General features: G+C 57.4%; 1 protein-coding gene across 3 annotated transcripts in view; it reads left to right on the top strand.

Moving 5' to 3' along the window:
* The window catches only part of DDC (dopa decarboxylase), a 41,549-nt gene extending 25,658 nt beyond the window's left edge, over positions 1 to 15,891 (top strand). For all 3 annotated transcript variants that reach the window (XM_024563102.4, XM_045197462.3, XM_053927358.2), the window contains exons 8-15: positions 319 to 413; positions 2,692 to 2,759; positions 6,703 to 6,779; positions 9,453 to 9,472; positions 10,027 to 10,125; positions 11,792 to 11,893; positions 13,538 to 13,766; positions 15,500 to 15,891. In XM_024563102.4, the coding sequence (XP_024418870.2) occupies positions 319 to 413; positions 2,692 to 2,759; positions 6,703 to 6,779; positions 9,453 to 9,472; positions 10,027 to 10,125; positions 11,792 to 11,893; positions 13,538 to 13,766; positions 15,500 to 15,507 (698 nt within the window). In that variant the 3' untranslated portion in view covers positions 15,508 to 15,891. The remainder of the gene's footprint in view (positions 1 to 318; positions 414 to 2,691; positions 2,760 to 6,702; positions 6,780 to 9,452; positions 9,473 to 10,026; positions 10,126 to 11,791; positions 11,894 to 13,537; positions 13,767 to 15,499) is intronic.
* The last annotated feature ends 567 nt before the right edge of the window (positions 15,892 to 16,458 follow it).

The following is a 16,458-nucleotide window of genomic DNA, read 5'->3' as shown; positions in this document are numbered from 1 at the left end:
AGGGTTGGAGACCTTCCTCGGGGCTCTCCCCCCTGACATCGCCTCACTGTTACGATAAATACGATCGGATATTAAATGTGACGTGATAAACTCTAACTTTATCACAGTACTACTTCACGCTGCTCACTGAGCACCTGGTCGATGCTGGGCACGCCCCCGGCCCTCAGCCTCGCTCCCTCCAGGTGGGGAGGCCTTCAGGGACCCAGGGGCGAGGGCGGCCAAGGCTGCTCATGGGCGCTGGGCCTGGACGGGGCCAGCCGTGAGGCCCTTGAGAGGACGGCGTCCGCTGGAGAAGTCACAGTCACCTCTGGCTTCCAGGTAACAAGGAGGACCTCTGGCTGCACATCGACGCCGCCTACGCAGGCAGCGCCTTCGTCTGCCCTGAGTTCCGGCACCTTCTCAACGGCGTGGAGGTGGGTGCGCGCTTCAGTGCAATCGCTTTGGGGAGGCGGTGACTGTTTTTTTTAAAATCCTCATCTGAGGACATGCCCCCCCCCCACCCCGGCCTGGACCTCAGATGTCTGGAGGGGAGACTCGGGCAGCAAGCTGGGGAAGGAGATGTGTTGGAGTAGCCATGGCATCAGTTTTGTGCTCAGAGGCAGGGTTTCCTGAGGCCTCGCCACGCGTGGGGTGCAGCAGTGAGGACCCTGGACGGCCTGTTCAGACCCCAGCTCCACTCCAGGGGGTGCTGCATCCCCTTGGGCAGGTTAGGTGCCCTCTCCACTTCTCCCAGGACAGATTTAGCCGCTGCCTCCTTGCAGGGCTGTTGCAAGACCAGAGGAGTTAATCCTATTTAACGGGTTACAAGGCGAGTCTGGCACTTAGTGCTGTGCCTGCCTCAGATGCTGTTATCAATCGTCACCAGGGCCTGGGAGAGTGTCCCTCAGAGCCTGTCTCCACTCCCGTGTCCTGCCGCCCATCCGCCGACTAATTACCAATCTGGGCCCGAGAACGCTGTCATGCCAGGCAGAGGGGTCAGAGGGGCAGAGTGCAAATGTCCCCGTTCTGAAAGCAGCGGTCCCTGTAGCACCAAGAAGTCCTTCGCTCCCGGCTCACGTTCCCATCACATTTGCTCATTCCCTCATTCACTCGGTAATGATTTATTGATCACAGAATACGTGGGGGCTCAGATCGATCCTCAGGCTGTGAACGGAGCTCCCAAAGCCGCCTGTGAACAACGGGCTGTGTGAGAGGCGCTGGTGTTGGGGTGCTGACCCCCGGCCCTCAGCAGGCCACTGCTGATTGCTGGTGTTGTGCGGTGCTGGGAAGTGAGGGCTCAGTCCCTCTGCCACAGAAATGCCTTTTGTTACGGGGACAGTACAAGCATCTCGCTAGGACTGGCCTCCCCCGCAAGCCAGGGGCAGAAGGGCCAGGCATGCAATGGGCTCTGTGAGCCTCTCCCAGGACCAGGCCTTTCTAACCACCAGGTTTAGGGTTTCAGACCTTTTCCTGCCTCTCCCTTCTCTTCCCCATGAACTTGAGGTTTCACCTTTCACAGGGGTGCCTCCTGGTCAGGCCAGCACAGCAGGGGAGGGAGGGCTCTATCAGCAGCAGACAGGATGTCGGGTCCAGCGCCGAGGTCTGCATCTTCCTGGGACCCTTTCCTGCCTGACGGGCCATGCCTTGCGCTCAGCTCAGCGCAGCTGCTCAGATAAGGGGTTGCAATATCCTGCCCCGGTCCTGCCGGGAGATAACAGCCTTCTCTCTGTCAGCAGGAAGATGAAAATATCGCAGTTGGGTAATGAAAGAAGTTTAAACAGATCAGCCCCCAGGAGCGAGCTAATAACATTCCCAGCAAACAAAGCCTTTCTCTCACCTTTTGTTACCTTTGATCAACAAATGAAACTTTGTAATTTCCTGTCTCTTTCTCAAAATGACTTCCACTGAAGCCTGGCAGGAAATGAACCTGCGCCCCCAGAGCAGGGCCCTCAGCTGTCCCCATGTCCCTGCTCATGTGCACCTGGCCCCTTGTCCCCTCCTGCCTCTTCGGGGCTCATCCCTGGAACAAGCAGAGGAGGCTTAGAAGAGTTCCAAGCCCTCTGTCCCCCTGCCCCCATCACCTCCCCGTTAGGAGGTTTGGCCACACCATCATGTCTGCCCTGATTGCAGATTAGCCCCATGGCCTGTGGCCCTGTCCCCAGGCCTCCAGGTGGACCCAGGTCCTGTCACCACCGGTCAGGGGGGAAACTGGGGCATCCGCTTCCAAAAGCACAAGAACTTGGCTCTTAGAACAGCCCTAGGGCAATGCAGCCTGCCCTCCTTGGCCCTGAGGCTGCTGAAAGCTCTCATTTTCTGCTGGGTGGTCAGGTGGCGCCAGCCACGGGCGAGTGGTCCCAGAGCCAGTTGTTTGCAGCTGGGACCCGCTGGGGCCGGAACCGATTCGCTGACCCTGACCTGCTCCTCCTCCTCCTCACGAGCCCCAGCCCAGGATGGGATGTAGATCAACTTCTCATTTCACGAGCTGTGCTTTCTTATTGCCACTTGAAAGTGAATAAACAGAGGCTCCGAGGGTCCCAGAGCCCAGGCCCAGGGCTGCGGTGGCCTCATGTTTCCTCCCCCAGCACCCCCCCCCCCCGGCAGGGCCTCCCTGTTTCACTTAGGAAGACACACTGCTCATCACCGTGTGTGGGTCCTGCCTTGTACCTCAGCATTAATCACTCATGTCCTTTTGGTTTTATTATTTCTCGGCAGTTTGCAGATTCCTTTAATTTTAACCCCCACAAGTGGCTCCTGGTGAATTTCGACTGCTCAGCTATGTGGTGAGTTCCCCGTGCGTTCACAACCAGGGCCTGTGCCCAGGGCCCTTTAGAACAGCGGCTGGCATTGGGGCACCCGGGGCTGGGGGCGCGTGCACAGCTCCTCCTCACACCTGCTTCCCTCCCTTTCTCAACCGCCACCCCCGGCGGTGACCGGGCCTGGCTGGGGCTCCATTAACCCAGAGAAAGCACGAAGAGAAGCGGACCCGGAAAATCAGTGCTCTGACTCACCCAGAACCCCCATGCAGGGAGCCCTGGGACGCGGCCCGAGCCCAGCTGCCTCTGCGGTTCTGTTCTTGGCTGTGGAGTGAGTCGGAGTCTGGGGGCCGACAAGCACAGGCTGAGGAATGGGGAAAGGACTGCTCTTCCCCAGGACCCCCTCCGCATGGTCACAACAGCTGTGCCACACTCAGGGTGCTGCGGTCACAGTGAGAACAGACCTCGGACCTTGAAGCAGACGGCAGGCTTGTTGCACAGACCATGTTTAAAGAAATAGCAATTGGGAGGCGTGTGAAACACGAGGAGCTGGTTCTTTTAGGTTTATTAGAGTAATTAGCCTTATGAGGCCACCCTAGTCCTTATGAGACACAGGACCTTATTTTAACTTAATCGTTTTTTAAAAGACTGTCTCCAAATGTGTCCTTATAAGGACCCTTGTTCGGGGAGCCTGCCTCTTCCCCCTGCTGCGATCACCGACCAGCCGTGGGGCCGTGCATGTGATGTTCACACTGGAAGTGACACCTGCTCTTAGGTGGCTCTTGCCTCTCCGCGCTCTCGGCTCCTCCCATCGCCCCAGCTTCCCCAGGGTTGCTTTGCCGTCCCCGCGGTACACGAGGGTCTGCCGGAAGGACGTCGGAGATGGTTCCTCTTACAGCTCACAGTCCCCACCAGAGCCACCAACCCCACAGCAGCTGAGCCGAAGGGTTAGCAGCCAGTCCTGCGTGAAATGAGAGACTCGTACACCTCGCAGGACGCAGGCCAGGAACACACGCAGTTTTGTACACGGAACGGCGTGCGTGGAGCACACTGGAATGGTCACCACGGAGCCAGAGACACGGGGAAGCAAGAGCTGTTTTCTGGTGTGCACGAGGCTGAAAGCTGGGGGGATGGAGCCGCGGGGTCGACAGAGGTTTCAGAAACTTGTCGGGGGCACTGGGTGGCGTCGTGCCGAAACTGCTCCAGACGAACACGCTCCATGACGGCAGAGACACCTTCCCAAACCCGACGCCAGCGGGTAGGAAACCTGGGAAAGCTTGCAGCCCCCCACACCACGGTGCCCCCGCACTTGCATTTGCTCATAACGGAAACACCTGACTTTCTACAGCAAGTGCTGCCGGACGCCGGGGCAGGTGACCACCCCATCACATCACACGTCATCCTCAGGGACAGCAGGACATACCCCGTCTCGTCTCAGGAAGCCAGCGTCACTCGCATCCCCAAACCAGAGGAGGAGCTGAGCGGGAGCCCGCAGGACCAGCTCAGGTGTAGCCACCGCTCAGACGTCGGCCGATAAAAGTCAGTTAAAAACACGCCGTGCCGTGACCAATGTGAATACATCCCAGAGACACCAGGTGATTTAAAATGTTTGAGGGTTTTAAAATGTCATTTGCCACGTTCACAGTAAAGAATGAAAACGTTTTCATCATATTAGACGTCGAAAAAGCGTCAGATAAAATTTAATGCCCATGCAGGGCAAAGCTCTTAGTAAACTAGGAACAGAAGAGAACGTTCCTAATCTGCTTTTTACAAATCTACCCAACAAGTGTGGCAACCTATTCTCAATGGTGAAATGTTAGAAGCACTTTCTTAAAATCAGGAAAAAATAGGAATTTCTGTGGTTCCCACCTGTCCCCAGCACTGTGCTGTCTCCACCGCATCTCGAGAGAGAGAGAGAGAAGTGGAAGCGTGGCCGTCGACAGGAAGCCATAAAACGCATTATTCTAAGGTGATAGGACCGTCTGCAATGAACAGAAAAGTCTCCAGTGAAAGTATCATTAATAAGAGACACAGCAAGAGTTCTGGAGACACAACATTTTTTTTAGGTTGCATTTTTTTACGTATGCAACACACAATCATATAATTCTTTTTCAAAAAGAAACTGTTTATAACAGCACAGAAAGATATGAGGCTACTATGAATCCACATAGCAAAGCCGCTGTAGATTTTTACGAAGAAAACGATGCAACTTTTGGAAACCCACCAGAAATCCTCGCTGAACGGCGTGGCCTGTCACCTACACGGAGGGGAAGCCTTGGCATCAGACCTCAGCGCAGGGCCGAGACAGACCCCGCCGGCGTTTTGTGGAACTTGTAAAAGCTGAACCGACCATTTCTGCGGGCCTGGGCCAGCCCAGGGAGCAGCCAAATAGCATGGGGGGCCGGCCCCTCCAACCTCGGGGAGCGCAGAAGGCTGAGGAGGTCGGGAGAGACCCCAGAGGCAGCGCTGGGGTGTCCGCAGAGGCTTCCGGCCTATGTGCCTACAGAGGCAAACCGCTCACAGAGACGTGAATGGAAATTTCCTCCCCAGAGAGGAAGCCGGCTGGCCTCTGTCTGCCCTCAGGTTTCCTTGCCTCATTGGCAATAGAAATGCACATTCAGGTCGCCGGGAACACGTGGATGGTGGATGGTTGGTGGTGGATGGTGGATGGTGGATGGTGGATGGTTGGTGGTGGATGGTGGAGGAAGCCAGTCCAGGTCGAATGTTGGAGGAGCTAGCGGGTGGCATGACCTTGGGGACGACCTCAGAGGCAAGCCCTCTGTGCTAGACAGTGCCCTGGTTGCTCTGTGCACGACCGGGAGTGTGTCTGAGCACCGATGGGCAGCAGTCTGCGGCCATGAGCAAGAGTGGACGGGGCCCTGTGGATGAGCACATGGGAAAGGCATGGGTGCGTTTTTGAGAGAAAAGGCAAATTGCAGAAAATGAACAAAAATGATGCTGCTTAGGTTTAAATGTCTGGTATTTGTGTTATGTTTAGGAATGTGCAAACCACACTACAGATGACTTAGGGATTGTACAGAAGAAACTTCAGACCCCCGTGGGCATGGCGTCCTCCGGGGGCGGCGAGGGGAGCCTCACTTGGGTTTGACTGTGTATTCAGGTTTTCATCAGAAGCAGTGTTATTATGAATACCCTTCTCACATAGTGTTAACACTGCATACTATTTTTAAATTAAAAAAAAGGAAAACCAGCTCGAATTTCAGGCTGGCGTCCGAAGGAGACCAAGTGCGAGTTCCCTGGGAGCGGCCGGCCTTTCCGCTCCCCTGCTCTCCTGGTCCCCCATCTCACCACGGAGGAACACACGATCCTTACATGTACAGTTCATTAGAAAGGACAGAAATGAACGGGAGGAGGTGGGTGGAGTGGGGCACAGCTTTCCCTCCAGGCGTGTCCAGAGGCCAGAGACCCAGCCACGTCAGGTGGGGTTTGACGGAGCGGTCACTACACAGGCACCATGATGGGGCGACGGGCTCGTTGGCCACGGTGAGGAGCTGGACCTGCAGCCCCTCCCTCTCCGGAGATGTGGCAATGGGGCTTGAAGTTCCACCCCTCTGCCCACCCGCTCGGTCTTCCTGGCAACCGGCCCCATCCTGAAGCCAAGAGCCCCGGCCACCTGCCACGTCCTTGGCACAGAAAGACTGCTCTCATCACCGCCCACATTCCAGGGCATTTTGGCACTGTGCGCCAGGAACCAGGGACAAAGACCAAATATTTGTTCTTTATTACACCACCTGCCCGAGGTGCTCGGAGCTCTGCAGATGTGCGCGGTGCCACTGTGCAGCGCTGGGTGGTGGGGAGCACAGGGGTGGGGCCTGGGCCGAGGGCGGAGGCCGGGGACGGGGTCCTGGGGCAGGTGGGCCTGCGCTCGGCCAGGTGGAGGTGGGGCAGGCGGCTGCAGCACGGGTGGCTGCTGCCTCCCCTAAGCCCATCGTGTGTCCTCTGAAACCAGGGTGAAGCGGAGGGTGGACCTGATAGGCACCTTCAAGATGGACCCTGTGTACCTGAAGCACAGCCACCAGGACTCAGGTAAGTGACAGCCTCATGTGAGCAGCCTGCTTCTGCCAAGCTTCATTCTGAGTGCCCTGGGGCTTGAGAGGGAGGTTCCCAAATGCAGAGGGTTCCCAGGGGTGCTAGGTGTGCAGCCGAGAAGATGCGCCTCCCCTGGGGCTGGCGGTGACAAGGCCCTGGGCTCCGCAGGCCAGAGCTGCTCAGGGCAGGATCTGGGAGCCTGCAGGGCTGGGTGTGGAGGACACGGGGCAGCTTCCAGGACCGCTTTGGACCCTCCTGCACTAATCGTTAGAACAGAGAAAGCCCATGTCTCTGTGATGTGGGCGTCCACATGTGCCAGGACCTGCAGGGGAGGAAGGAAAAGAGGAGCATTGTGGGGGGGCTGAAGAGAAAGTCACAGGCCTGGGCAGGACGGGCACCCCGATGCCACCTGGCCCGTTTCTGCACACCTGGTCCGCCCAGCCCTTGTAGAGGGGCCATGAACCAGGCCCAGAGCCCACCCAAAACGTCTGGTGCGGAAGCAAGGGGCACTCAAGCCCATTCAGGCCTGCCCTCGGGGCCCTGGCCTCGCCCCTCTTGGCTCCCCAGGCCCCAGCCCACTGCCCCTCAGTGGGTCCTCAGGATGCCACCCTCCCATCATGGGGATGCAGGACCGAAGTCTCCCTGACAGGGACATCTTCCCGTCTGTCACTTCCCCCTGGTGGTTCCTTCGGGCCACGACTCCACGCACACCCTCGCTTACTGGTCGCTTGTTTACCATCCTCTCTCCCAAGTGTGGTGGGCCTGGGGTGGGGACCACGTCCCTGCTGCTTGGGGCTGGGACGGTGCCTGCTGGCCCCCGGGTAGGCAGCAGTGGGAGGGGTTCTGCTCACGACACCCATGTCGGTTCTGCGTGTTTACACGCTGTGTCATTGGACGCATGGCCGCCAGTGGGAAACGGGGAACTGGGACCAAAACAAGTGGGGATTTTGTTTCGATAGCAGAAAATCTTTCACAACCCTGGTGACCGGGACGAGGGGCCACACGGGGTACGTACACTTTTCAGATAGGTTCTTTCGGGAGAGGAACTGTACGTTGGGAAAACAAGCGTGCAGAGAGCCAGGAAGTTCCCGTTACCTGGCGCCCGGGCCGATGCTGTTCCTTCCACGTGGCTGACAGTCTCGCTGCCACGTGTGCTTCCACCGAGCCACGGCTCACACACGTAGGAGCTGCTAGCCCCGCACGCACCTCGTGTGGTGGGAAAGGCTTACTAGACACACAGAATGGACTCAATCGTCCACAGGGTGACTCAAACCATCGCCACAGGAAGTTGCTGGCCCAGAGGGCCTTGGTGCTCTTTACGTGATGGTGGGCACCTGTAGGGGATGCTCCAGACTGCCAGGTCTGACCTCGGGGCGCCACCGAGCCACAGATGGCCACTGAGCACCGAGAAGTGGCTGGTCTGAGCGAAGAACTCATTGTTTACCTGCGTTTGCTTCTCATTAAATTTAAATAGCCACCCATGGCCAGTGGCGCTGCGGTCAGCACAGCGACATAAAGCAAACGGAGGGTCCCGGCAGCATCCGGGTTTCCGCTCCCACGCCAGGAAGTGCTTCAGGGAGGTTCACTGTGTCTCTGTGCCTTCCGCCGACTGCGGGACGTGTGTTTAACAGCCCTGCCCGCCGGCTGTGCCACAGACCGCACTGGTCCGGAGTCCCACAGCTGTGTGGCTTCGTCTCAGGGTCCCTCACGAAACAAGGGGGTCGAGCCTCACAAAGAGGCCCAGTGGGTCTGTCTCTGACATTTTAGGCCACAGGGGAGGAAGCACCTGGTTTGCCCCAGCCGGGTGCAGGCGGGGAGTCATCATACGCCGTGACTCTTGGTTTTCTGGTCAATGCCGTGCCAACCCACCCGCCTGCACCATGCACCGAGCACAGGGTGGTGGAGGGTTGCGTTAGGTGGACAGTGTGTCCTGACTGACCACAGTCAGGGCCGCGATGACCACACCATGGCCACTCTTACCTGGGAATGAGGGTCCCTGGGGGACCCCAGTGTGCCTGGTCTGGATGGCAGGAGACTGTCAGAGGTAACCACAGGACAGCTGCACATCTGCTAATTTCCCCCAGTTCCTTGCCCGGGATTGCCACGTAGGAAGTCCCATTTGTGAGTCTGGTCCAGTATCCTTTCCCCATCCAATCCCGGGAGAGGCAAGCTGGTCTTTCCCATGAGCACGGAGAAACCATGGCACCCAGGACAGTGAGACTGACCCAGGGGACCCTCGCTGGGGTCCGTCCTGTGCCAGGCACCGGGCTGAGACCCAAGGATACAGAGCTGACCACCCACTGAGGGCGATTTCTTTTCTACGTTCTAATCGTTCTTCTCTTGCAAATCAACCATCCCATGCGTGAGTGAGTGAGTGGGTAGGTGATGGGGCCCAACGTGAGCCCGATGCTGGTGTCACCCTGGGTGCTGGGCGAATCTCGTGGTTTCACACTCCTGTCACTGCAGAAAGTGACGTGGACGGGAGCCCACTCCATGCAGCATTTCTGCGTGCACTCTGGGCACCCGGGGAAGCACCACAAAGACCACGCAGCCTCCGCTCGCCGGCCTTAGGTCTGGGGCAGGAGGACTGACCATGAATGTGTGAAGGACCAGGCATGTAACCGACCCACGAGTCTGACAGTTCCCTTCTTCTTCCCTCCTCTTTTCCAGGGCTGATCACTGACTACAGGGTAAGTGGGAGATTTGCCTCGTGGAGCTCCGGGGCTGTGCTGACCCAGAACGCGAGGCAGCGGCCCGGGTGTGGGGGCCTGTCTCTGGGCCCCTGGCGTGCAAAGGGCCTGGGGCACCAGTTTTGCCCACACTCCTGGTCTTGTTCCTTCTACCACCCCCTCACAGGCACGGGTGTCCCCTGCCAGCTGGCTGGCCCGTACCTCTGCCCAGACCACGTATGTGGCAGCTCTGCGGCTCTCTTACCAAGAGCGCAGTGCCAGCTTCCCCTCCTCGGGCTCACAGCTGCCTCTGGGCTCTGTTATGGTTTCTGCCTTGAGGGTGAATCTGGCAAATGGGCTGCGAGCCCAGCCTCTCGCGTCCACGAGTGCGCAGGGACCGCACTGCCTCCCAAGTCACCCGTCTGTTCTGTCCTCACCAGCCTCTGTCTGTGAGACTGGCTCCCTCCTCCGAGGGCTGGGCCATGCCCACACACGGGGCAGCGGGGGGGGGATGGCCACCCGCAGGGGGATGGCCTGTCCCACGGGGCCCCTGACACCCGCTGTGCTCTCTGCAGCACTGGCAGCTGCCGCTGGGCCGCAGGTTCCGCTCCCTGAAGATGTGGTTCGTCTTCCGGATGTACGGGGTCGCGGGGCTGCAGGCCCACATCCGCAAGGTGACTTCCCCCCCTGCCTGCTGGGGCTCTCACGGAGGTCTGGGGGCCTCTCGAGCGGACTGGGATGTCGGGGTCAGCACACAGGCGGCACTGGGGTGTGCACGAGATGGTCCAAGCGTCCATCGAGACCACAGGCGACCTGCTCCGGGAGACTCAAAGTGAATTGAGCCCTGTGTGGCCGGCGGCGTGGACCTGTCAAAGAGGGCTACAGGGAGAGCACAGTGTTTTGCTTCAAGAACATTCTGGAGAGGAGAAGTTAGAGGCGGGATGGGGGTGGTGTGCCTTGGCCTGGTGGTTCCCAGACATGCTCCCATCCTCGCAGGGCCTGGCTCTCGGGAGGGCTCTCAGCTGCCATGAGCCCTCCAGTGTGGCAAACACCTGTCTGCTCCAAGCCCCTCACCTGCTTTTTCTAACAGTTGAGGAAACTGAGGCCTAAGTATGTGCTAGGACTTGCCCAAGCCCACCCCCTCCCCCACTTAGCTGGCCCTCCCATCCTGACATCTGTCCTTGGCCGTGTCCCCACCCTCGAGGGCACAGGGCCTCCACCTCCACGGAAACGGAGGTCAACTGCAGCTCCCGATGCTAGTTGGTGACGTGGCGGTCTGTCAGAAGCCCTGGGGCTGAGGCTTAGCCCCTGGGGGCTGGGCAGGGGTCCCGGGCCCGTGCTCTGGGACAGGGCCTGTGGCCAGGCGCCCCCTGCTCGGTGCCCGTCACACATCACACATTGGCCCCATCGGCCTCGCAAGGAGTGTGTGGGTTCACGGGTGAGAGGTCGCCCCCCCACTTGAGAGCACGTTCTCCGATATGACAAGTGTTCTGCTTCTTTGGGGACGGGACGTGGAAAGTAGGGGGTTATGCCTCCGTAATGATGCCTTCTTGAGGTTCAGGGGCATCTGGGTGTGATTACGCTGCCTCGTGTTAAACTCACCCAGAGCCTCCCTCTGAGAGGGTCCCACCTGCCGGACAGGAGAGGGGATGGCCAAGCTGTCTCCCCATAAGGTCTGTGGTCTGGAGCCCAGCTGCAGGCCTGGGGCTCTGGCGCCCTCTGGTGGTGTGAGAGCTTTCTCACGTGACTGGGAGCCCCCGCCTTTCCATGGTGTTTGGGCCCCAACCACACTGGGAGAAGGACTTGGGCTTGTCTGCTCCCTGAGCCCCTCCCAGGGCAGCGCCGGGCTGGATGCCTGGGTTTAGAACAAGCACGACATGCCCCAAGACCCTGTCCCCAGATGGAGTGCCATCGAGAGCTCCATAAACACCTGGAGGCCCAATCAGGGGACGCTGTTCGCTGAGAGGAAGACAGTGTGTGTATGTGACAGGGACAGAAGTGATGCTCAGCTCTCGGTGGCCTGGTGACGGGCCCTGTCACAGGACACAGCCGCCGCAGTTTCCTCATCCGCACAGGGGGCGTGGCCTGCGTGCAAACGCCTCTTCGCCACGCTCCCTCTAAGATCACAAGCGATTGATCGGGTGGCGTTTTCCTGAAGACACTCCCTTTTTCCACGGGGACGCGAGCTTTCCCTCCGCCCCTGCGGGAGCCGCTGGTGAGCGGGGACGTAAGGGCTGCACGCTCACCACTGAGTCACAGACGTGCAGTCCGTCTCCGGGAGGGGGGGCTGGGCCCTGGACTGCGAGCCCAGATGCTCAGGCGGACCCCTGCCCTTTCCAGCATGTGCAGCTGGCTCACGAGTTTGAGTCGTTGGTGATCCAGGACCCTCGCTTTGAGATCTGTACGGAAGTCACTTTGGGGCTGGTCTGCTTCCGGCTACAGGTATGTTCAAGTCCCTTTTAGTCTGCATTTCCTTTCAGTGTGACAAGGGCAAGGTATTCCTCCCTTCCGCGCACAAACCCTCACATTCACTCCCCGAACCACCCAACCTGGCTGCCCCACGGCTCGTCCCAGCCCCGGTGCCCTCCGCAGTCTCCTCAGGGGCTGCCCACTCTCCCTGGCACACACTCGGACACCCGGTGCTCGTGGAGGCCCTTGTGCTGGGGCGTTCCCCATTCCCGCCAGCCAGGCTTCTCCCCCCCCAGGATCCCTTGGTGTCAGCCCTGGGCCAGCATCATTGTCGGCTGGGAGTTGGTGACAAAGGCCCATCTTGGGCCCACCCACCCCGACTGCTGCAGCACCCACGTGGTCTTCATGGCGCTCGAAGTGGACGCAGGGCTGCGGAGTGGAACTGCGTCCTCTGACAGCGGTGGCCTCTCTCCCGCCCTCCATGCACCTGTCTGCCTTTCTCCCTCTGCTTCTGTTGCTGCTGTTCCATCTCAGGCTGTTTCTCCCTTTGGCTCTTTCTAATTTAAAAACATTGTTTCATTCAAAACATATCTTGTCCCACCCAGTTGAAACTGTGAAGCAAATTTGTCCTAAGTAACTTGCTGGAATAGTCTGAGCCCCACATCATCTTCAGGTGTTTGCTCTTCCACTAAGTCTTCCTGGTAAAATGCCAGCCCCATGTACAGCAGCCTCTCCCCATCCCCACTCTCCAACAGGACAGGCTTGCCCAGCTCTGGTTTGCTGACATTTTGGAATGGCCTTGGCCCACCCGCTGTCCATTTGGGCACCAGTGGGAGTCCCACTGGTGGCCAGGGGCCTGCAGGCATTCCCCACCTGGCAGAACTGGGCTCTTCTTCTGCACCCCCACTCTCTACACAGAGCGAGGACACAAACTGTCCACTCCTGTGAGGGCCACGTGACCAAGGAGGCAGCGCCCACTCCCAGCCCCTTCTAGCAACCTCTCTGGCTTGGAGGAGCTGGAGGTGCTGCTGGGAAATAGGAGAAAGGTCAGAGGGCGGGAGAAGTAGCGAGATTGCCGGCAGAAGGAGCAGCACCCAGGTGGGAACGTGGTGGCTCCCCAAGGCCTGTGTGGTCCAAGCCTGTCGCCTGGTGCCTCCTGGTGCCTCCTGGTGCCTCCTGGTGCCCTCTGGTGCCTCCTGGTGCCTCCTGCTGCCTTCCTGGTGCCCTCTGGTGCTGTCAGTGGGAGGCTGGGCTCCGGCCTCCCTGCTCCGGCTGGTGGCTGCTTCCTACCGGATGGGCTCCAGCAGTGATGCCCTGGACCCACAGTTCCCGGGCAACTTCCCCCGATTCTCGCAAGATGCTGTCACGCTCCTTTCTCTGTCCAAATGGAGAATTTCTTCCCCGTTTGGACAGACCCTTTCCCTGGGGACGTGAGAATCCAGTCTGCTGCATAAGCTCATCAATGCATAGGGAACACACCTGGGAGCCTTCACTTTTTCTTATCAGCCCTGGACCATGGGAGGTCGCCTCTGGACCTTCATGTTTGATGGGTCCACATTAAAACATGGACACATTGTCATGCAGGGGCCAGCTGCATTCTTTTAGGGCCATGGAACTATTACTTGGTTGAATTTTTCTTTCTCTGAGACATGCCCCCCTCTCTCTTCATCCCTGCAGGGTTCCAACAAACTGAACGAAGCCCTCCTGGACAGAATAAACAGCTCCAGGAAAATCTACTTGGTGCCCTGTCACCTGAGAGACAAGTTCGTGCTGCGTTTTGCCATCTGCTCCCGCACGGTGGAGTCTGCGCATGTGCAGATGGCCTGGGAGCACATCCGGGCGCTGGCGACCTCGCTGCTGGGAGCCTGGCGGGAGCGCGGGTCAGCACCACTGGCCAGCGCTGCAGGTGAGCTGCGTTCTGCGCAGGGGGCCAGCGTCCTCCACTGTGAGAAGGTGGAGGTGTGGGGGGAACTGGGCGCAACCTCAATGCTTTAGAGACCCAGAGAGACGTTTACTTTGTATTCTGTCAAACTCGCAGTGATGTGTTTCTAGGATGTTCACCCAGATTTCTCCCTGTTCATGGAGGCAACTGAGTATCACAACAAGCTTACATGTTAAACTGGCAAGCTGGGGATGAGTGAAACTTCATGGAAAGATTGCAAAGGGAATTTGACATGACTGACAATTTACTGCCAGGGGAGTAAGTGGCTGATGGTTCAGAGGAAGGAAACGCTCAGGCTCCCTGGCCACGTGCGGGATTTATGCTGAGCCGGTGAAAGACACTCCGAGGTCAGCACGTGGTTAACGTGCAAGGAAAATGTGCACACAGATGCAGCGTCGGCCACGGGGAGAGTGTGCAAAGCCCATCTGTGGGAGCCCCAGCAATCATAAAAGCCTTTTCTTTAGATTATTTTAAGAATGTCAATCCATTGGAGTTTATCTACTTTCTTCATTTCTGTCCTTTTAATCTTTTCACCCCATTTCGGGAGAGGTGGGTGGTGGATGTGCCTCTGTGAGCGTCTCCTTAGCTCCTGCTTTTCTCTGTGTCCCTTCTCGTCCCCCCATTGCCCATTGCTCTGACCTGTGGGGAAAGCAGCACCTAAGTGTGTGAGGCATGGCTCCACTGATGGCGTTGGACTTACCTTCTTTGCTCTTAATTTTCACTGTGAATACCTGAAATACTACAGTGCTCGAAAACAAGAAGTTAGAAGTTGAGTTTTGTTTAGATGAGACCTATGCATGCCTCCTGACCCATGAGGTCAAAGACCCCGTGTATGGTCAGGGCCAGTCCTGAGTTGCCTGACCCTTTTCCTGGCACAGAAAGGATTTTTCTTCAAGGTGCGCTGCTCATTGGCTGAGGGGGACCACCCCACCCAGGTGTGCTGCTCATTGGCTGAGGGGGACCACCCCGCCCAGGTGCACTGCTCATTGGCTGAGGGGGACTGCCCTGCCCAGGTGTGCTGCTCATTAGCTGAGGGGGACCACCCCGCCCAGGTGCACTGCTCATTGGCTGAGGGGGACTGCCCTGCCCAGGTGTGCTGCTCATTAGCTGAGGGGGACTGCCATGCCCAAAGCAACTTCAAAGTGAGTCATAGCTATAGCATCGCTGGAAGGTGCTGGGCAGAGGCTCAGATTTTCATTATCCAATGCTTTAAGATGTGTGTGTGGGAGGGTGTGGGGGGATAACTGCTATAAATACAAAACAACCGAGTCAGGCACCCCTGACGCATTCCCGCAGCCCTGTGTTTGCACAGATCCCAGGTAAATGGGCCATGTCATGGTCACGTCCCCATGTGTCCCCAGCAACACAGAGAAAGACTGTTGCTCTGAAAAATTATCGGAAACAGAGCCACATTTCTGAGAGAAGTCACAGTTACTGTGGACTCATTGTACTTGCTCTCAAATCAAAAGGTAAAAATAGGATTTGTTCCTCGATGTTGCCTGTAACAGTGAATCACAATGCACCCACGTTGTTTCGGCCAGATTAACTAGAAAGATGCAAATCTTAACACCGTGGATTTCCTTGCACATAGCTGAAGCTGTCATATCGAGCCCACATGTCACAAGAAGTACACAAATATCTCATTATGGAATTTTTTTGAATGAAGCCATGACTTCATGTTATTTTTTCCCCTGTAGAGATCTAAGTTGAAAAGAAGTACATCTGAAAACTGCAGTGAGAAGAAAATAAACACCATCCCAGCTCCGTGGAAGCGAGCCTGTGTGCCGCTTCACGCCCCTTTCTCCAAAGTTGTCCAGAAGCTTGTGATTATGCATCTTCAGTCTCTCATCAGTGAAGAAATTCCATCTGCTGTATGAGGAGTTAATTCCAGTGGACATACATTTTACTCATCATTTGGCTGTGATTTCTGCTGATTAGAAAAATCAGTGGTTCGTGCTCCTGACGTTGTCAGTGGTGGGAAAGCTTATTGAAATGTTTCCCAGGGCGGTCTGTGGTCACGGGACAGGACACTGTCCCTGTGGCCTTTCACTCACTCTGTCACACGGCTCAGTGCTTAATAAACCATGTGCAGCGCAATGGCAGTTGTGTCTGCTGAGCGTCCTGGTCTACGTTGTACCCAGCTGATTGCTATAATGTGGCCAAAGACAGGGCGTCCTCGGGCACTTGTGACCGGCATCCATTTGTTCGGCAACGTTTATCGAGGGTGCAGGACACGTCAGGCACGGTTTCAGGCTTTGACAACATCCGCTTTTACTTGGACATGACTCCAACTTCCACACATACATAGCAAGATTAAGGAGCATAAAAAGCAGAAATGCCACCGCAGGATGGGTTATTTTCAGTCATTTAGATGTCACATGTGTTAGTTGCTGCTCAGCCATCATTTTCTCCACCCCTCACCTCCACCTAACTACTTTTTCGGGAAGGGACAACCAAAGGACCCGCTGAGCCCAGAGAAGGAGAGAGAGGCTCCTCGGGCTTCCTGGGAGTGGGTTCTCCCTGTTTGCAAGAGATGGCCCATTATGACGTCCTTTAGGTTGTGTCGTCAGACCTGGAACGGCCAACTTCCAGACTTCTTATGTGACACAGTGACATTAATTACCAAGTAGGTGGCTGTTAGTGGCTATTCTGTTAC

Source organism: Desmodus rotundus, chromosome 6, assembly GCF_022682495.2.
Source record: "Desmodus rotundus isolate HL8 chromosome 6, HLdesRot8A.1, whole genome shotgun sequence".
Lineage (NCBI taxonomy): Eukaryota > Metazoa > Chordata > Mammalia > Chiroptera > Phyllostomidae > Desmodus > Desmodus rotundus.
Note: the sequence above shows the minus strand (reverse complement) of the source record. Positions and strands in the feature narration are given on the sequence as shown.